The 17,782-nt window shown below is 41.1% G+C and overlaps 1 protein-coding gene across 1 annotated transcript in view; it reads left to right on the top strand.

Annotated features, from left to right (window-relative positions):
• SLIT3 (slit guidance ligand 3) overlaps positions 1–17,782 on the top strand; it is a 495,630-nt gene that overhangs the window by 300,207 nt on the left and 177,641 nt on the right. Inside the window, exon 8 of the mRNA XM_058034755.1 lies at positions 3,455–3,618. Coding sequence (XP_057890738.1) covers positions 3,455–3,618 — 164 coding nt within the window. The remainder of the gene's footprint in view (positions 1–3,454; positions 3,619–17,782) is intronic.

The raw sequence follows: 17,782 nt of genomic DNA, 5'->3' as shown, positions 1-17,782 counted from the left end.
TTAGGGATGCTATGCATGCATGTGTAAAACCATATTAAATAAATTAACAGAACTGAAGGAAAATGGCTCTTACTTATGTCAATCTCTCCAAGATAACCTCTGACTTAAATTTGCATTCTTCATCAAATGATGACATTATTAGATCTTAATGTAAGTAATTAAATGGAAATGAGATATTTGTCTTTTAGAAGAGAATGGCTAAAGAAGATAAAGGTGTAGAGTTAAGGTTCCTGGAATTTTGCCTTTTCTTATTCAGAAAATTGGCCTGGCTTTTCCAGATTAGCCACTCTTGTCTGTTAGCAGAGCTCTGTGCCTTCAGTGTCTTCTGCCATTTTCCCTTTAGTTTAATTTCAGAGATGGCTTTGTATATAGCTCCCTGGAGACTTACACTGACTAATCCCCCTCTGCTGTAATTAAGGGGAAAAAAAGAAAAGAAAAAAAAAGGGAAGAAGTCATAAATAGGATTTATAAAGGGAAGCTTTTCTATTGAATTCTGAGAGACACATTTTACAGAACATGAATGCTGCCCCACTCTAAAAGGATTTGCTGGAAATTTAATTTTGGGACTATGGATAAAAGGGCAACTTAGGCAAACTTGCATTTGTATTCATTCACCTGATGTTCTGTAAAGCCAGTTTCATCAATATCAAATGACAGGTTCCAGTCTCCACAGACTGACAAATGGCACACAGCACACCTAGCAGGGCAATGTAGGAATTTGTATAAAGATACTCTTTGGGGGAAGGTGGTAATATTTTCTCAAGTTTCTTGTTGGAATGTATAATGAATGATGCTCCTCACAGTTTGGTGAGTTCGCCGTTTCCTTAAAAAATGGTCATCACTTTGTCCACCTTCTCAAACAGCCTAACACTTAGATGTGCTTTTTTTTGGGAAGTTTTTTTGTAGGAAATGCCTGCTCTGAATGTTCCTTAAGTAGGGATGAGCCCTTTTCCCAGTCAGCTGAGGCCCAGTGCAGTGTGGACAGTGTTTTCCTTTGTGCCTCTTTTACACTCTGGTGAGATCCATTAGCAGGATATTTGGGATGCTCCTGCTGCAGCTAGTGTGCTCTGGTGGTTCTGTGAATAAACAGCTTTTCTTCTTTGTGGCTCTCAAAACAATCTGCCTATGGTAGAACAGAGAGGAAATATAAAAAGTATATTAACCTTCAACATGAGCACTCAGGGGAAAGAAGAAAAAGGGTAAAATGCCTGGAAGTTTTGAAGCATTTGAAGAATTCTTTGCTAAAATCAGCTCTTCTGTGCTAAGATTTTTTAGCTAACTGTCTCTTCTGTTCTTAAGTTTCATTGATTTTTAGCCTAGATTGGAAGTGACAGGAATTAGTTTTTATTGATCTGCTTTCCTTTGCTTGAAACACCTTTATTTATGATAAAGCATGTTCCTTCTACCTATTTGCTTAAATAAGTGTCCTGTTGTCTCTGCATCTGTGAATTACTGCTGAGACGGGTAATTACATTATTTATTTTCATTTTTTTTATTTAAGGGTAAACTGAAAATGTGTGAAAGCACTTCAGTGTTTTATGTGTTCCCAGGGAATTGGTTTATAATATTTTTGAAGTACTGTGAAAAGTCTTCTTGAGGCTGTATTTATTAGTATAATTATCAAAAATATATTCTGATAGGCTGCTTTGTTTAGATAGGGTCTCTAAATGATCTCCTCTCCAAGTGGAGTAGCTGTGCCAAAAGACAAGGAGGGCTCTGCTGAGGCAGAGAGCTGGTGGTTTGCACTGCTGAAACAGGAACCCCCAAAACCCAGATAAATCAATTTATTGAGGGGGAAAAACCAGCTCACAGAACTGGAGAACTGCCTAACCTAACCCTTTGTGTGAAATAGTGCTTTTCTCACTGATGCCTGTGTGCAGGGGTGCAGGGAATGGCATGGGATGAGCTCAGTTCCAGAAGGAAGCAGATCCTGAGTATCATTGTTGATTGCTGTGGTGGGAAGGATGAGACTCTGAGGGCTTAAATAAAACAATGACTCTCTCAGGTTACAACAAATTCTGACTTAGGATGATTTCTGGCTAGATCATATTTATGTATTTTTTTGTTCTGCGACAAAAAGGCAAATTAATGGTTCATAACAGCTGAACATTTTACTAGAAATCTAACTTGCTGCAGCTCCAATTAAATAGCTTCACAATCTCTAGACTCAAGGTCTTCTAGCCATCCTTGTAGAACAATTACATTTTACAGTACTCCCAGGAGATTAGTGCTTTCCATCTCTACAGGATAAACTCCCAGCTTCAGATTTGTGGGGTTCTTTTTCCTTTTCCTTTATTGTGGCTGTCCACCCCAGACATACAAATCTGGGACTGTCAGCCCAGGCGCCGCTGCAGGGCTGAGCTGCAGGGACAGCTCACAGACAGACTGTGCCTTGCTTTGGAGCATGGACAAGGCTAAATCTGGTGCACACCAATTGTGTGCCTGTAATATTAGTGAATAATGCTTTGTCTAACCATTTCTGACAGGATTTTTAATCTGGTTCATGATTTCATTTGGTGCAACACTCCAAATGCATGAGTCATTACAGGAATGAAGTAATTCATGTCCTGGGCTTTTGTTTTGACCTTAAGTTTGGTGGCTATTTAAATGACCAGATTTGTTCACTGAACCCATCATCATTTTGCAGATGTGATAATGGGTCTGCAAATCCTGGCAGGGAGCTGCCCATGACTGGATCTTTCATAAGCTGAAAATTCTTTGTAGATCCTTTATACTTGTGTTAAATTACTACAGGAAAAAGAGCATTGATGGACTTGTACAGGCAACACAGACACAGAAATGACATCAATAGTCTCTGAAGTTTTATTTTACGTGTCATTTCCCAGAATATTGTGAGTTGGAAGGGATCCATAAGAATCATCAAGTACAAGTCTTCAGTGAATGGCCCATACAGGGATCATGCAACCCTGGTGTTATTAGCACCATACTCCAACCAGTGGAGCCAATGTGGAGAGGTTCTCCCCAAAGGATGGCGAAGAGGGGACAATCATTCATCATCCTGTTCTTGAGCCTGGTCCTCATGTTTAGACAAGCCATTCTTTGAATTCACTCAGAGATATCACACTGATGCAGCTCTTTCTGATGTGAAATCACAGACAAAGCAATTACGTGGAGCAATCCTAAATTCTGCGTATTTTTTTGTCTCTAGAATGGTCAGCTGTAGGTAGATCACCATTGAACTGAATTTTCTGAAAACATTACAAATAACAGCACAAACTTATATCTGACCTTTGTATAATGAGGACAGCCAAGCCCTGACTCATCTGTAAACAAGAACCGGGGATGATCCCACTGAGATGGCAGCAGAGAGAGGGGCAGGCTCGCGGTGATGGCTCCCTTTGTGTGTTTTGTTTAGAAAGCCCCACTAACTGTGGGTCTGCTGTGTGTTTTGTCCAGAACCCCCCAGTAACTGCGTGTTTGGTGTGTTTTGCAGGCGGCTGCACTCCAACTTCCTGCACTGTGACTGCCACCTGGCCTGGCTGTCGGACTGGCTGCGCCAGCGCCGCACCATCGGCCAGTTCACCTTCTGCCTGGCGCCCGTCAGCCTGCGCGGCTTCCTCGTGGCAGAGGTGCAGAAGAAGGACTTTGTCTGCTCTGGTAATGCTGCCAGTCCTCCTTTGTCTCATATCTGTCTCATGTCTCCTTATTTATCTCTGGTTTTATGTTCCCATAAAAAAAAAAAGCGACGTGGAAAATGGCTGTGTCGCGTTCGAACGCAAACACAGCGATCCTGTTTGGTTTTGTTGTTGCTAAACTGTATGGGAGGAGATCAAATTGTTGGGCTTTTGCAGCTTTGTGAGAATTATTGGATTCCAGTTAACATTTTGGTTCTCAAATTACTTCTTCTGCTTTAACATTGCCAATGATATCAACATAAGAAATCAATTATGTGTGGATAATTTGGTATTTCTCAAGGGAATTGCTCTACAGCTGACTGGAATACAAAGGAAAGGAAATAGAAAATGCAAATCTGAGTCTGTTGACAAATGATTGGACTTCAGAACGTGAGGAGCAGATTTTATCCCAGGGACTGAAACAGGAATTCTGAGAGAGCCAATGCACTTTGCTGTTGTACAAGTTTCCACACTGATAAATGGGGCTGATGATAACTCACAAATCATGTGTCTGTATGTTGGGCCTATTCATCAAGTCTCTGGAACTGCACTTGGTTCTTGCAGGATTGAAATACATTTTCCTAAAAGGAGGAGCAAAAGAACAAAAGAAAAAAACAACAAAAAGTGGAAAAAGAAATCTCTGAGTTGGGTTGAAAGGAAGGATGTGGTGGAGGAGCAGCATGGTAGTGTGTATGCTGTGGGAAAAAAAGATACCAGACATAAGTTTGGAGGTGGTTTTGCAGCCCCAGTGGTGACACAGAGGGCTTGTTATGGTGATGATGTGAATCTGAACATTGACTGTGAGTCTTGTGCTGTTTTATTCCTTATCTCTCCCAACCTGAGAGCCCCAAAGCTTTGTCCTATGGGTACACGGATTGGCTGATGGAAATACAGTAGAGCTTATCATGCCAGAAACGTTGTAGGAATGCCTTTTTTCTGTTGTTCCACTTACATGTGACTAAGAGAAATGGCTGCATTTAGAGAAAGAAGAAAGTTTTGACCCAACTCAAGCATGATTAATTAATGTCCAATCCAAAGGTGTTCTGAAGTGTTATGGGCAGGTGGAAAATGAAGTTGTACATAGTGCTCATTGAGACATGATAGTTCAGATATTTCAGAGTGCTGAGCAAATTCTACACTGTAGTGGAAAGGATGGGTAGAATATCTGATAAGTTATATCAAAAGTTTAACTAAAGGAAAAGTTTAGAAATGTAACAGTCTTGGGAGAGGAAGGATAAAACAAATGGATAAATGAATGAAGCTATTAGCAGAAGCTAATTTTACCAAAGAGGCAACCGCAGCTTTTTTTTCCCTTTCCTCTTGTGAAATGAAGTTTCAGATGGAGCATGAGTTCAGCTATTTGGATTTATGATACAGTGAAGTGGAGGAAAATGAGTTGTTTAAGTCAGGAGAAGAGATAATAATTGCTGAATGAGAAATGTAATGTGAACAGAACTCATTTAAATGGGGTTGTCTGTGCAGACTGAGACTTCCAAAAGTGACAAGGTTTTTACCAGTTCCCTGTTGGACCAAGAGGATATAGGCATTCTCTCATGATCTGCCTGCTTTTTGTAAAAAATACAAAATCATGAAAATTCAAGGAAAGAAATTTTCAGTGAGACAGTCCATCAACTGTATCCCTGTAACTCTCATTTGGGAAATGAAATGAAATGTACTGAAAAAGAAATTCATTTGGAGAGCTCATTTTAGTGGTGGATTTAGCGGAGAACTCAGCTTAGTACATGCTAGTTCGATAAAAACCTACATGGACAGCTAGTTTAAAGAGGATATAAATCTTCCCTGCTCCCCATTACAGCTCTTATATCTGATTTTACAGCATAATTTGTTAATGTGTGAATATGAAGTCAAACCAGGACAGGTGGTGAGGAGCGAACTGAACTTGTCCCTGGGCAATAGAATTTTGTAGAAATTAGGGTTATGTGAATTACTGTAACCAGCCTCAAGCTGGCAGGGAGAGCCACCTTGGCATCCCTTCCAGTTAGGAAGAGCTGAAATTCAAAGTGGTGAACTGCTCTGTTGAAGTACAGGTTCAGGACATCAAGCACTTGTGTTTTTATGGCAGTGGGAATATCACAGCAGCCAAAAAAACCCCTCAGCTTTTCCTTCACTGTGAAATGGGCTCCATCAGAGCATTCCAGTTCAAAACTGGTGCTGCTAGATGCTTCAGAGGGAAAGAGTAGATTCATAATTTGCATAAAGAAGGAACACAACACTGAAAATTGACTCCTCTTAATTCTTTGAGCCCTATGCAAAAATACTGATGCTTTATAATTTTATAAGAAATATTTCTTTGGAAATAGATTTTAAATGCTACATACCAAGTGGGAAAAGAGGAACTGAAACAATGATAGAAAAATGCCATAAATAGAACCCAAGTTGCTGGATTCCCTGTGGCTGTGTCCTGCACCATGGTGTTTGCATTAGGAACAAAATCTCTCCAGATAATATTGCTGAAATCAGAGTTATGTGCAAATATATATCGAGGTAAACTGAGTCATACCCGTGTAACCTGGATGACCTTTCAAAAACATTGTTCCACTTGGGTTTTACAAATTATAAATTATTATATAAATATATAATATAGATTATAAATATATAAAGCATCGTTTGTATTAATTAAAATATTAAAAAGCTGATTCAGATGGTGCATGTAGGTCACCTGAGAGCAGTGGAGAAGCTGTTCCAGGTTTCTCTTGTTTGGGCATTTGGCTCAGAGCTGGAGGTGAAGGTGCAGGATTCAGCAGTGCATAGTTGCTGTTTGGAAATAAGTCTGGTTGGGTTTGTGTTACTGAGGAGAAGGGGAAAGTCAGGGACAGAGTGGGGCTGGGACTAGATGGCTCCTCACCATCAGGGAGAGTGCCAGGTGCTGCTGGCAGTGCTGTCACCCACCAGGCTGGCTCCTCCAGCAAGCTGTCCCCTCCCTGCAGGGCAATGTCACCTCCAGAGCCACCTCGGCCAGAGCAGCCTTGCTGGGCCTCTGCCTTCAGGGCCATCTGCTCCAAAAAAACTCCAGTCTCTTCCTCCTGCACAGTGGGGTCTGCAGCTCTGGGATGCCTTTGGTGACAGCTCCTGCAAGGTGGGATGTGAGGAAGGGGAAATTCTGTGGCACCAGAGGATGAGCCCCTTGGTGATGTGCCGCACAGAGGTAGCAGGGTGTATTTCACCTGGATAAGGGGTGTATTTCACCTGGATAAGGGGTGTATTTCACATGGATAAGGGCTGTATTTCACATGGGTAAGGGGTGTATTTCACCTGGATAAGGGCTGTATTTCACATGGATAAGGGGTGTATTTCACCTGGATAAGGGGTGTATTTCACATGGATAAGGGCTGTATTTCACATGGGTAAGGGGTGTATTTCACCTGGATAAGGGCTGTATTTCACATGGATAAGGGCTGTATTTCACATGGGTAAGGGTTGTATTTCACCTGGATCATGGGATATATTTCACATGGATAGCAGAGTGTATTTCACATGGATCATGGGGTGTATATCACCTGGATAAGGGATGTATTTCACATGGATAAAGGGTGTATTTCACATGGATAAAGGGTGTATTTCACATGGATAAGGAGTGTATTTCACACGCATCATGGGATCCATGCGAAATACAAATCACGGATAGCGGGGTGTATTTCACCTGGATAGTAAAGTGTATTTCACATGGATAATAGAGTGTATTTCACATGGATCATGTGATGTATTACACATGGATAATAGAGTGTATTTCACATGGATAAGGGCTGTATTTCACATGGATACCAGGGTATATTTCACATGGATAGGGGCTGTATTTCACATGGATCATGTGATGTATTACACATGGATAATAGAGTGTAGTTCACATGGATAAAGGGTTTATTTCACATGCATCATGGGATCCATGTGAAATACAAATCACATGGATGGCAGGGTGTATTTTACATAGGTAGCATGATGTATTTCTCCTCTCTCCACCATAGCTTTGCCATTCACTGCCATGCTGCTGTGATGAAAAATCAGTGCAGTAAGCAAAGACAGTTGCACTTGAAATACTACCTGTATTCTGGTCTTGGAGAGATGTTTATTTTTATATTCCCTCAGGTAGCAGAGAAGCATCTGGGGGTGCTGGCTTATGCTCAGTACCTCTTAGGGGTTTCTCATATTTGCCTGGATCAAACCCAGCTTCCTTCCTGTGATCAGATGTTTCACTGTTGGACTGGCTTCTCCTTCTCTGTCTGTGTCTCTCAAACACATTCTCTCTCTCTTTCTGCCTATTTGTCTGTCTCTTGTCCTCCTCTGACCTCCTCATGATAGTAATTTTATTTAATTTTCCTGTCTTATAAGTTTTATTATGGCTCTTTGATTTTTCTTCTACCTGCTCCTTACTTATTGAAGATGAAATTAGCTTATGTATTGACCAGTTATGTCAAGTTATAATGTGTTTTCTCACCTGCAACAGCTGTAAAGCTTTGCAAACAAAGCAGTGGGTTCATGAAGTTGTGCCATCAGCAGCACCTTGGTGTTTTCAGGGCTCTCTGTGCAGAAGCCACTGACCCCATATGGAATTTTTTTTTGCTGTGATGAATTGCTCTGGTTTTCCTGAGTATATATGTGAGAATATCTGTGCATCTAAAGAGGAGCATTGTGTCTTGTACTGTGATCTGTCACATACTTCAGCTGCTGGCCAGTAGCTTGATAGTGGACAGCATTTATACTGGAGTATGAAGATTGGGTAAGATTTCTCAGGCTAGACTAGAGACTGATATTTCTAAGAGTTGATTAAATTTGTAAGTCCACAATATGTGATTATTAGTGCTTTTCTAAGATAGTTTTCTTTAATAATGAAGCATGAATTGTAGGAGAAGGAAGGTGGATCCATACAGTGTTATCTTTTTATATTAGAAACCATTTTCTTTGATTCCGACAATCTCAAACAATGTAAAGAAAATCAAGATGTATAATTTGGACTAAATAACTTAAATTTCAGTCTGAAATTGACTCGAGAGAAATTATTACCATAGCCAAGTGTTTTCTGGCTAAGTAAACTGATACTGATTTTGAGAAAACACTGGATTGACCCAAATCTTGGTTGAAGATCTAGATTTTCTGATTCGTGTGGTGAAACTGCAGCTGAGGTATAATAAAGAGAAAATTTTGTTAGCTTCCTGCTGCTTCATGCAGACTGGAAGCCCTAATAAGGAAGCAGATTTATTTGTTTGGGTGAGGTCAAACAGTCTTCAAACATAGCTGTGACTCTGGCCAGACCACGGAATCAGGAGATTGTCTTGCTCCATTTCCTGATAACTCCATAGCATGCTGCTGAGGAGACAACCAACAACGAGTAGCTAATAAAATAAAATAGCACTCCTCAGGCTTAGCATCTTAATGAGAGCGTTCAGGAGATGCCAAAGGAAAAGTGTGTGGGGATAGGAACTCCCCCAATCTGCTGCTGGTTAAAACACCCTGCAGTCTGTGTGTGCACAGGCAGCAGTGGCACAGGGAGCACTGCCAGCACAGGGTGCTCCTGAAAACTAAACAGGGGCAGGGACTGTTTGCTGGGATGCAGGTTGTGGTGGGGATGCGGGTTTTGGTGGGGATGGAGGTTTTGCAGGGATGTAGGTTCTGGGGATGCAGGTTTCCCTGGGGATGCAGGTTTCCCTGGGATGCAGGTTTCCCTGGGGATGCAGGTTTCCCTGGGGATGCAGGTTTTGCATGGATGCAGGTTGTGCAGGGATGCAGGTTTCCCTGGGGATGCAGGTTTCTCTGGGGATGCAGGTTTCTCTGGGGATGCAGGTTTTGCAGGGATGCAGGTTTCCCTGGGATGCAGGTTTCCCTGTGGATGCAGGTTTCCCTGGGGATGCAGGTTTTGCAGGGGTGCAGGTTTTGCATGGATGCAGGTTTCCCTGTGGATGCAGGTTTTGCATGGATGCAGGTTTTGCATGGATGCGGGTTTCCCTGGGATGCAGGTTTTGCAGGGATGCAGGTTTTGCATGGATGCAGGTTTCCCTGGGGATGCAGGTTTCCCAGGGATGCAGGTTTCCCAGGGATGCAGGTTTTGCATGGATGCAGGTTTTGCAGGGATGTAGGTTTCCCTGTGGATGCAGGTTTTGCAGGGATGTAGGTTTCCCTGGGATGCAGGTTTCCCTGGGGATGCAGGTTTCCCTGGGGATGCAGGTCTTGCAGGGGTGCAGGTTTTGCAGGGATGCAGGTTTTGGTGCTGGTGCAGGGCAGTGCCCCAGGAGGGTTCCTCTCCCTGCAGCCCACCCCTGTTGATGCAGGTGAGCTGCCAGTGGCCCTTGTTTTTAAAGAGCTGGATGAGCAATCCGGGGGAGGATGAGGAGGAGCCCTTTGTGTGTTTGAATGGTCACTCTCTGCCTTGTGGGGCTCCCTCGTTGTGCAGCTGTTTTATTGCTTTTAGAAGGGACCTTAACCACTTCATCCAACCGTGATCCCTTCCAAAAGAGTGACCTTTGAGTCACCTTAGATGGTGGCAGCTCTTTTCTCACTGCTCTTGCTTTTTGTGATCGTCCACTGGCCCAGTCAGTGCTCTTACAATGGAGTCTAGGAAGGGTTTAAAGACTTTTAAAGCCTTTTGGTAGAAATTGCTGTTTAAATTTGATCTTGGGAAATTTTTGTGGAACACTGATAAAATTTTTACTTCCTGTTGCAATTTGCTCCCACAAACTTATATTAACATTTAGTCTGAAGAAACATTTCAGTACTATGCATTTGTTAGTTGCTCTTCAAATGAAATTGTATAGGAAATTTGAAGAGATGCTAATCACAATTTATCAGTTTGTTTGTTTTCAGTTTTCATTAAGTTTCTTATTACAAATCTAAATTTACTCCAGCACTAGCAGTGATGGTGTTTCATACTGTAGGAATTTGCTTCTTGACTTGCTTAGCATGTGAGATGCCACATATGGTGTTTTTCATTTAGGGGACCATCTTGTGAATCTGAAGGATAAATATGTATTTATTACAGCACTTAATACTTCTTTAAAGACCAAAGCTGAAAATTGGCTTTTAATTACAGTAAATTTAGTTTTATTACCGAAAATGATGTCTTACCTTTCAGTATAATTAGCCCTTTTTTCTGGAACTCTCTTTTCCCCAGAGCAGTATGTATAGCCCTTTAATGCTTATTTAATGATGGCAGGTTGGGGTGTAATTATTCAGCCACTGAGCTTTTGAACTGTTGCTGTAAAAATAATAACATGATTAGCTTTTATGTTAATGTCCAAAGCTGGTGGTTTATTTTATGAGTAGTTATGTTGGTAGTATTTTGGTACAGAAAAAAAAAATGCTTCATGGCAGTACCCCAGCTGTGCTTGGAGCTGTTTCACAGAGAGCAGTCATGGTAAATACAGAGCAACAGGGTTGGCTTTGAGTGTGTGGAGGAGCCTGTGCATGAAATCTGTAATTTTTTCTATTTAATTCATGTAGATGATTGGCAACTCATTTATCAATTCACAATTAATAAGAGTAATGAAAGCAAGCATAGAGCTGCTTATAAAATAATTCTAGAAATTAATGGTGGGCAGATGCAAATTTGCACAGAGTCACCGCTGGGTTTGTGTGAATTTCTGCTTTATTGGCAGTGAAATTAGTGATGTTATGTAGAGGCATTACACCTGTGGTGGGTTGGCTGCCCACATTCCCCTCCTCACAGCACTGAGGTGAAACTAGGATCTGCTCCAGCACCTCCTTCCGTATCTCATTCTCTGGCTTGGCTGCTCCAGGGCTGTTCCTCACAGCTTTTCCCTCTGTGCCCTGTCTCAGGTGTGACAGGGGCACCAGGAGCTGCAGGGGCAGGCTCAGCTGTGCACCCCAATGGAAGCAGCCAGAACTGCCCTGGCAGAGCTGGGCACCAACACCTGTACCCAAACGGAAGGGATCTCCTGGATTGTTGAATTTACCCCTTGGAATGGCAGGCTAACATGTTTAGCTCTGAAGATCTGTAAGAATTTTATTCTATAATTTGCAGACACCTTAAAGAGATTAAATGTACCAGGGGCCTCTTGCAAAAGACCAGAGGCAACAACCCCAGCCTGTCCTAGGAAATGTCTTTATTGTCCCTGCCTTCCTTAGCGTGTTCCAAATGCCAAAGAATCTGCTCTGTGGAATCCCAAGGCAGCCCAGGGAAGGGGATGGTGACTCACTCTTCAGTTCTTGCCCACTGACCTGGAAAAAAGCATTTCCTCCCTCCAGATCTGTCCGTGGGGAAGCTCATGACCAGACTGGAGCCCTTGGATGTCATTATCAGGAGACAAGTCCCACTGTGTGTGCCATCTCTGAACGGCTGTGTCAATCTGCAATGCCTCTGGCTGCGGAGAACCCCACCCTCCTCCTCCTCCTCCTGCTGCTGCAGAGAGCAGCTCCAGTGCCAAGGCAGGGACAGCCCCGTGCTGCTGCAGCAGGATGCAGAAGCAAAGACAAACATGCGAGCAAACAAAGGCATGCAGTATTTAAAACTCCTTTTCAAACAGCACTAAATCAAAGCCCAAGGACTGAGAAGTCTTAAACTATTTCTGTTCCTTCCATAACTTCATCAAACTTCATCCTGGAGCAGCCCAGGATGGATCACCTGTTTGGAACTGAACTCCCTTCACTGGCTCACCATTGATCATGGCCATTATCTATCTTTTAACCTTGTGCAGGTGGCATCCTTTCACTTAAATAATTTATGGTCCTCTTCATTTTTATGCTTGAATATATTTATAAGTTCGCTGTATTATTTCTGGACCTATTTTTAAATGTCACTCCATGTGCACTTTCAGGAGTGCTGATACAAATTGTGGAGTTGGGATTAATGAGATGACTGTGCATGGGCACCATTTGAGCTGCAGGAGCACTGCATCTTTTAAGACTTTCTTTTAGAATTTTTTTAGTCATTGGAAGAGCAGGCAGTGTCCAAAGCCAGAGAACCAAATTCACACTGGCAGCCTTCCTTGTGGTGCAGTAAGTACAGAAAGTAAATTTTACAGAAAGTAAATTCTTCCTGCTTTAAAGTGAACTTGCCTGTGCTGACAGGGTTGGAGAAAGACCTTGAAAAAAAGGCTCAGAGTGGGCACAGGGCATAGGAGATATTTTCAACCCCTCCTTTGGAAGGTGGAATTAATTTCCCTGAGAGAAAAACACTTTTGTCATAGTTTTATAGACTTCAGTTGTCTCACAGGTTCTGTCTTATTAATTCTTCAGAAGAACAAATTTACCTGTTCAGCCTCAGTTGTTATGATTAAGGCTGCTTCTTTGTTCTACTTTTTTTTCATTTTTCCTAATTTATTTTTCTTATTCCATATAATTGTGGTGCTATTATTGTTAATTAAATAATTGCAATATTAGTGCTTTAGGATAAGGCAGTGTGAAGTAAGGTCTGATTTTCAGTGGTGTTACTTTACTGACAGATTGTGAAACTAAGCAGGATTTTGTAGAATAAAGTGGGCTTCATTCATTAAGCCAGACCTTCCTTTTAGTGCAGTTGGATATTTCCAGTTTTCTTCTTTGATATTTATTTGTAAACTGATTAGTGTTGACTTGCCTTACAGAACTGTTGTGCTTACGTGCCATGAATTTTTAACAGAGAAATTTACTCTTTGGGAACGTTCAGCAAAGCAGACAACTTGAATCAAATAATGAACATTCATGACTGGCAACTTTTTGCGTGCCATGAACTCAATGCTATTAACATCAATTGGGGGCTTTAGTCACTAATCATAAATCTTAAAGCTCAGTAAATAACTGTTGAACAGCCATAGATGGAAATATTTGCTTAAACCATTTGCTGCACATTTGTGTAGGATAAACAAATTTGTACAAATTCTGTCCATTAGAGGAAGATTTGTCCTCAGTAAGGAATGTTAATTTTGCATATGGTCAGTTGTGGCTTCCTGGCCCATCTCTCTCTGCAGGACTCTGTGCTCAAATGTCTCTTTAAACTGGGATCAATCAGGAGCAACATCTGCCTTAGGTGTTGTGGAATAAATTAGTTCATATCACTGGCAATCTAGTGCAAACTATGGCTCATGCAGTAGGAATTGATTTCAGATATCCCAGCATGGTCAGAACTTCCAAGGCGTTATTTAATTACACCCAAAAAGGTCATACTATATCCTTGGATCTGCAATACTTGTAGTGTTTTGTTTAATGATCAATAATTTTGTGTCTGATCTACTTCAAATGATGTAAAGTCAGCACAGGTTTTTAACCAGGAAGTCCTGTCAGATTTATCTTAAAATCCATTGACATGTTTTACAAATAACTAATATTTTACTGGTGGGAAGGAGCTGCTGCAGAGGTGATTGGATAGGTGAGGAGGTAATAAAACACACTGCTTAGTGTGCTGTAATTGGGTGTCAGTGCAAATGAGATTATTTAGTTTATTTAGTAATTGCAAAATTTATTTTCGATGCCTGTGACATTTAAACTGTTCATTTATACACCATAACAATTCTATTCTAATTGTAATATTAGTCTGTTTGCTGCTCTTAAAAGAGGCCAATGAGGGACTTACTTGAAAAAAGCATTTGATTTCTCTGTAAACATCTGGGTCCTAAGTCTCCCCTCTCTTTTCCCCTAACCCAAAGTTTGAGGCTGTAAATTGAGGTGGTGCCAGATATTAACTGCCATAATTATTGACACTGTCATTCCTCTGCATCAGGTAAAAAAAGCATAGTAATTTTTGTTAATCATGCTCCTATCCTGGCTTCCACATTTTGTTAGTGTTTTTCTTTTAGCAAAATGTATGATTGAGTGGATGATTTTTATCTCAGAGAAAAATATAATTAACGTGGTGGAGAACTAGAGCTGCTGTTTATTATAAAAAAATCTGCAATGGCATGATGACAGATTGTGAAAACAACTTCAGAAGGGGAATAATGTAAATGTAGCTGATTTGTCTGTGGGCATTTCCTTTTGCTGCAGCCATGCTGTGAGGAGTTTACTGCCTTGTGAAGGACACAACGAGAAATCTTGAAATATTTCTGCCTTTTCTGTGTCTTTTCTTTTGAAAAAGTATTGGCAGCATAAGGAAAATTCATTTTTAGGTTTCAGATACCCCTCTTTAGAGGCTGTGTTGCATCAGGACCCATAATCATCTGTATGCTTATACTCTGCAAAGCTAGGAAAGTCCTAGCCAATTTTAATACCTTTATATTCCATAGCCTACTTAGACTTGTTTTCTTGACCAGTCTTCTTTTAAACAGTTCTCCACAACAATACAAACATGGATTTCTTTGTGCTTTAATTCTATAGATCTGCAAAAAATGGATCCTCATTGAAGTGAGGCCATGAAATCCAAATCAGATTTGAAATTCTGTTTCTAATGTTATTCAAGAAACATTGACCTTAACAGATGATTTTTTGTGTGAGAGCTGATGTGCTGGATGCCTGTTGAGTGTGCATGTGCAATAGAATATTTTGTTCTTTGCAAAGAAGAAACATTTCACCAGGATAATAGCAATTTATACACAAAGTCTTTTTATCATTAAAAATCTCATAAACTTACAGTCTAGATCTGCTTTTGCTCATGAAGAAGATAGAAATGTGCTTCTTGTGCTTTGGGGACATGGTTTAGAGGTGGTTCTGGCAGTGCTGTGCTGATGGCTGGACTCAGTGCTCTTGGAGGACCTCTCCAGCCTTAATGATTCTCTGATTCTAATGCTGCTACCTGCTTTTTGTTCCACAAAGACTTATTTCTATATTTTCCCCTTTTCCAGACTGATTTATCCAACCCCTCCTTGCATGCCCTGCCTTTCCTGCAGGAGATGCTCTGCAGCATCACCCAGCTGGGGAGGAGCTGGGCTCAGCCCCACTGTCCCCCCTGCTGCTGGTTCAGCTGCACAGGTGTCAGCAGCAGGCTCAGAGAGCCCCACCTGGCACTACATCAGCTTTGTGAGGCTGTGCCATAACAAAAATTTGCTGTGCTAGTGCTTCTCCAACCCACAGCGATATGTTGTGGTCCTATAACTGTGCAAAATGCAGTTTTCGCCTGCTACAAAGCCTCTGCAGAAAGCACATCAGAGATGGAGATGTTGATGGTTGTGTGGAAGATTTGACCTTGTTGCCAGCTCTTTATCTCCCAGAGAGCAAGGATTGCTCTGAAGTTTGTTCCTAATTTGATAATTTCTCCCTGTCCCTGAAAGCTTGCAGTAGCTCGTTTGCACTCACTCATCCTTCATTTTGCTTTGGCCATTGTACCAGAGGGTGGGCAGACAAAGAGAAAGTGTAAAATGTAGGTAAATGTAGGTAAAATTAGGGCCAAGAACAAACCTCTTGTTCTTACACAGACACAGCAGAGGGCTGTGTGCATTTTGAGGCCATATAAACCACTTTTGGAAGTAGTCACAGTTAAAGTCCTACAGGAACCTTAGACTCCATGAAAGGCAAAGCTGGCAGTCCTGTTGTGCAGATTTCTGTAAATTTTGCAGCAATTCTAATAACAGACAGTGGTTTTACATGTGCCCTGTATTTCTGTGGCCCAGGAGAGCTGCTTGTCCTGCCTGTTATACATGTACATTTTTAATTAGTGACATTGGTTTTTCCTCTTTAATTCAAACAGCTACCACTTCTGTAAGAATGCATGGTCATGTCTACAGACTGTGTTAAGCCAATAATCAGATTTTGAAACTGGAAAAAATCAAAGTTCATGTTGCTTGATAAATATGAATTTGTTTCTTTGGACCATATGCATGTGGAGTTAGATTTTTATTGCCTTATTGAATTATTTTTAAAGTAGTTTTTAGCCCAGATGATTCTTCAGGGTGACACTAAAATGGTCTCTGTCATGAGATGAAAGACTCATGATGGAAATACGATGGAAAACTCCTTACCTGCAGCTGTCAAGGTGGCTGGAGAGTGGACTGTAAATGAGAGGGTATTTTAGCAGAGAGAGAAAGGGTCATTAGGATCATCTCATGGTGGAAGCAGCTGCCCACTCTCATAAAGAATGTATTTGACCCCTGCCCAAGCACAAATTTCCTGTGAGATCTATTTATTTCTACACGGTCACTACCTCTTAAAATCTAACTTCTGGATTGGAGCTCTGAGGTCTGGGCTGCCAAATGCGGCCACTCAGGGCTCTGATTAACATCAGTGTTAATTTGTTTATCTGTGTTTAAAACTCAGTGCTATCAAACCCAGAGTTTTCTTCTGGTGCCCTGACAGAAAGCCGGGTAGTCAACCAATAAAAATATTTCAAACCCAGTATTCAAATTTGGCAGTGTTTTGCCCACAATTCAAATGGTGATCTTATCCTGAAACTCAAGATTATATTTTAATATAAGGCAGTTCTGTCATCCCCGGTTACAAAATAATATTTAAAGAGGATGACAGCATGCTTGAACTTAGGGAAACTCAGACAAATTGAAATTAATTCCTCTCAGAGTTCAACACCTTTCCAATGGAAGGAATGATTCCACAGAAATTGTGTTTTGCTTTCCAGGAGGGGTCACTCTGCATTTGTAAAGTCACCTGCAGAAGTTTTCAGCTGATGTCCTTTCAAACTGTGTCTGCCTTTGAAAATAATGATCCTTAGAGATGCCACTGGAATCTCTTTGGGATGTTGACTTTTCTGTGCTGGTTACAGGGTTGTGAAAGCAGGGACATGTGTAGCTTTCTGTACAAGCTGACACTGCTGTGCAGTTAGGAGCTAAGCCAAGCAAGTATGGAAGCATAAATCAAGAGGGGAAATTCATAGGAATGTTGCATTTTTATAAAATCTCTAATTGTCCTAATGAACATTGAATTATGAGTTGATGCAAATATTTTTTTCTTTTTTTTTTAAACTTTTTGTCAGCTGTAGTTGGAAAACATGAAAGTATCCATCATGGGTCTTTTCAAAGACAAAAAACCCCAAGAATGAACAGCTTTGTGAATAGTATTTCCACATTCTTGTATGTATTCGTGTTTTGACAACTATGATGTGTTTAATTTTCCACCCAAAAGGCCAATCTCTTACGAATTTTGTCACTTCTTACCAGCCTTACAAACCTTCACATTTAGCCATCTGTATCTCAACATAAAGATTCTTGAGGCTTCTTGTGTTCCATGTACTTTGGAAATATGACTCACTATAAATAAACCAATAACTGCTACATCTTGATAACCTCAATTAGCATAGCAAACCCATTTTATCTATGGCTAAA

Source organism: Melospiza georgiana, chromosome 15 (assembly GCF_028018845.1).
Source record: "Melospiza georgiana isolate bMelGeo1 chromosome 15, bMelGeo1.pri, whole genome shotgun sequence".
In the NCBI taxonomy this organism is placed as follows: domain Eukaryota; kingdom Metazoa; phylum Chordata; class Aves; order Passeriformes; family Passerellidae; genus Melospiza; species Melospiza georgiana.
This window is presented reverse-complemented; position numbering and strand designations above follow the sequence as displayed.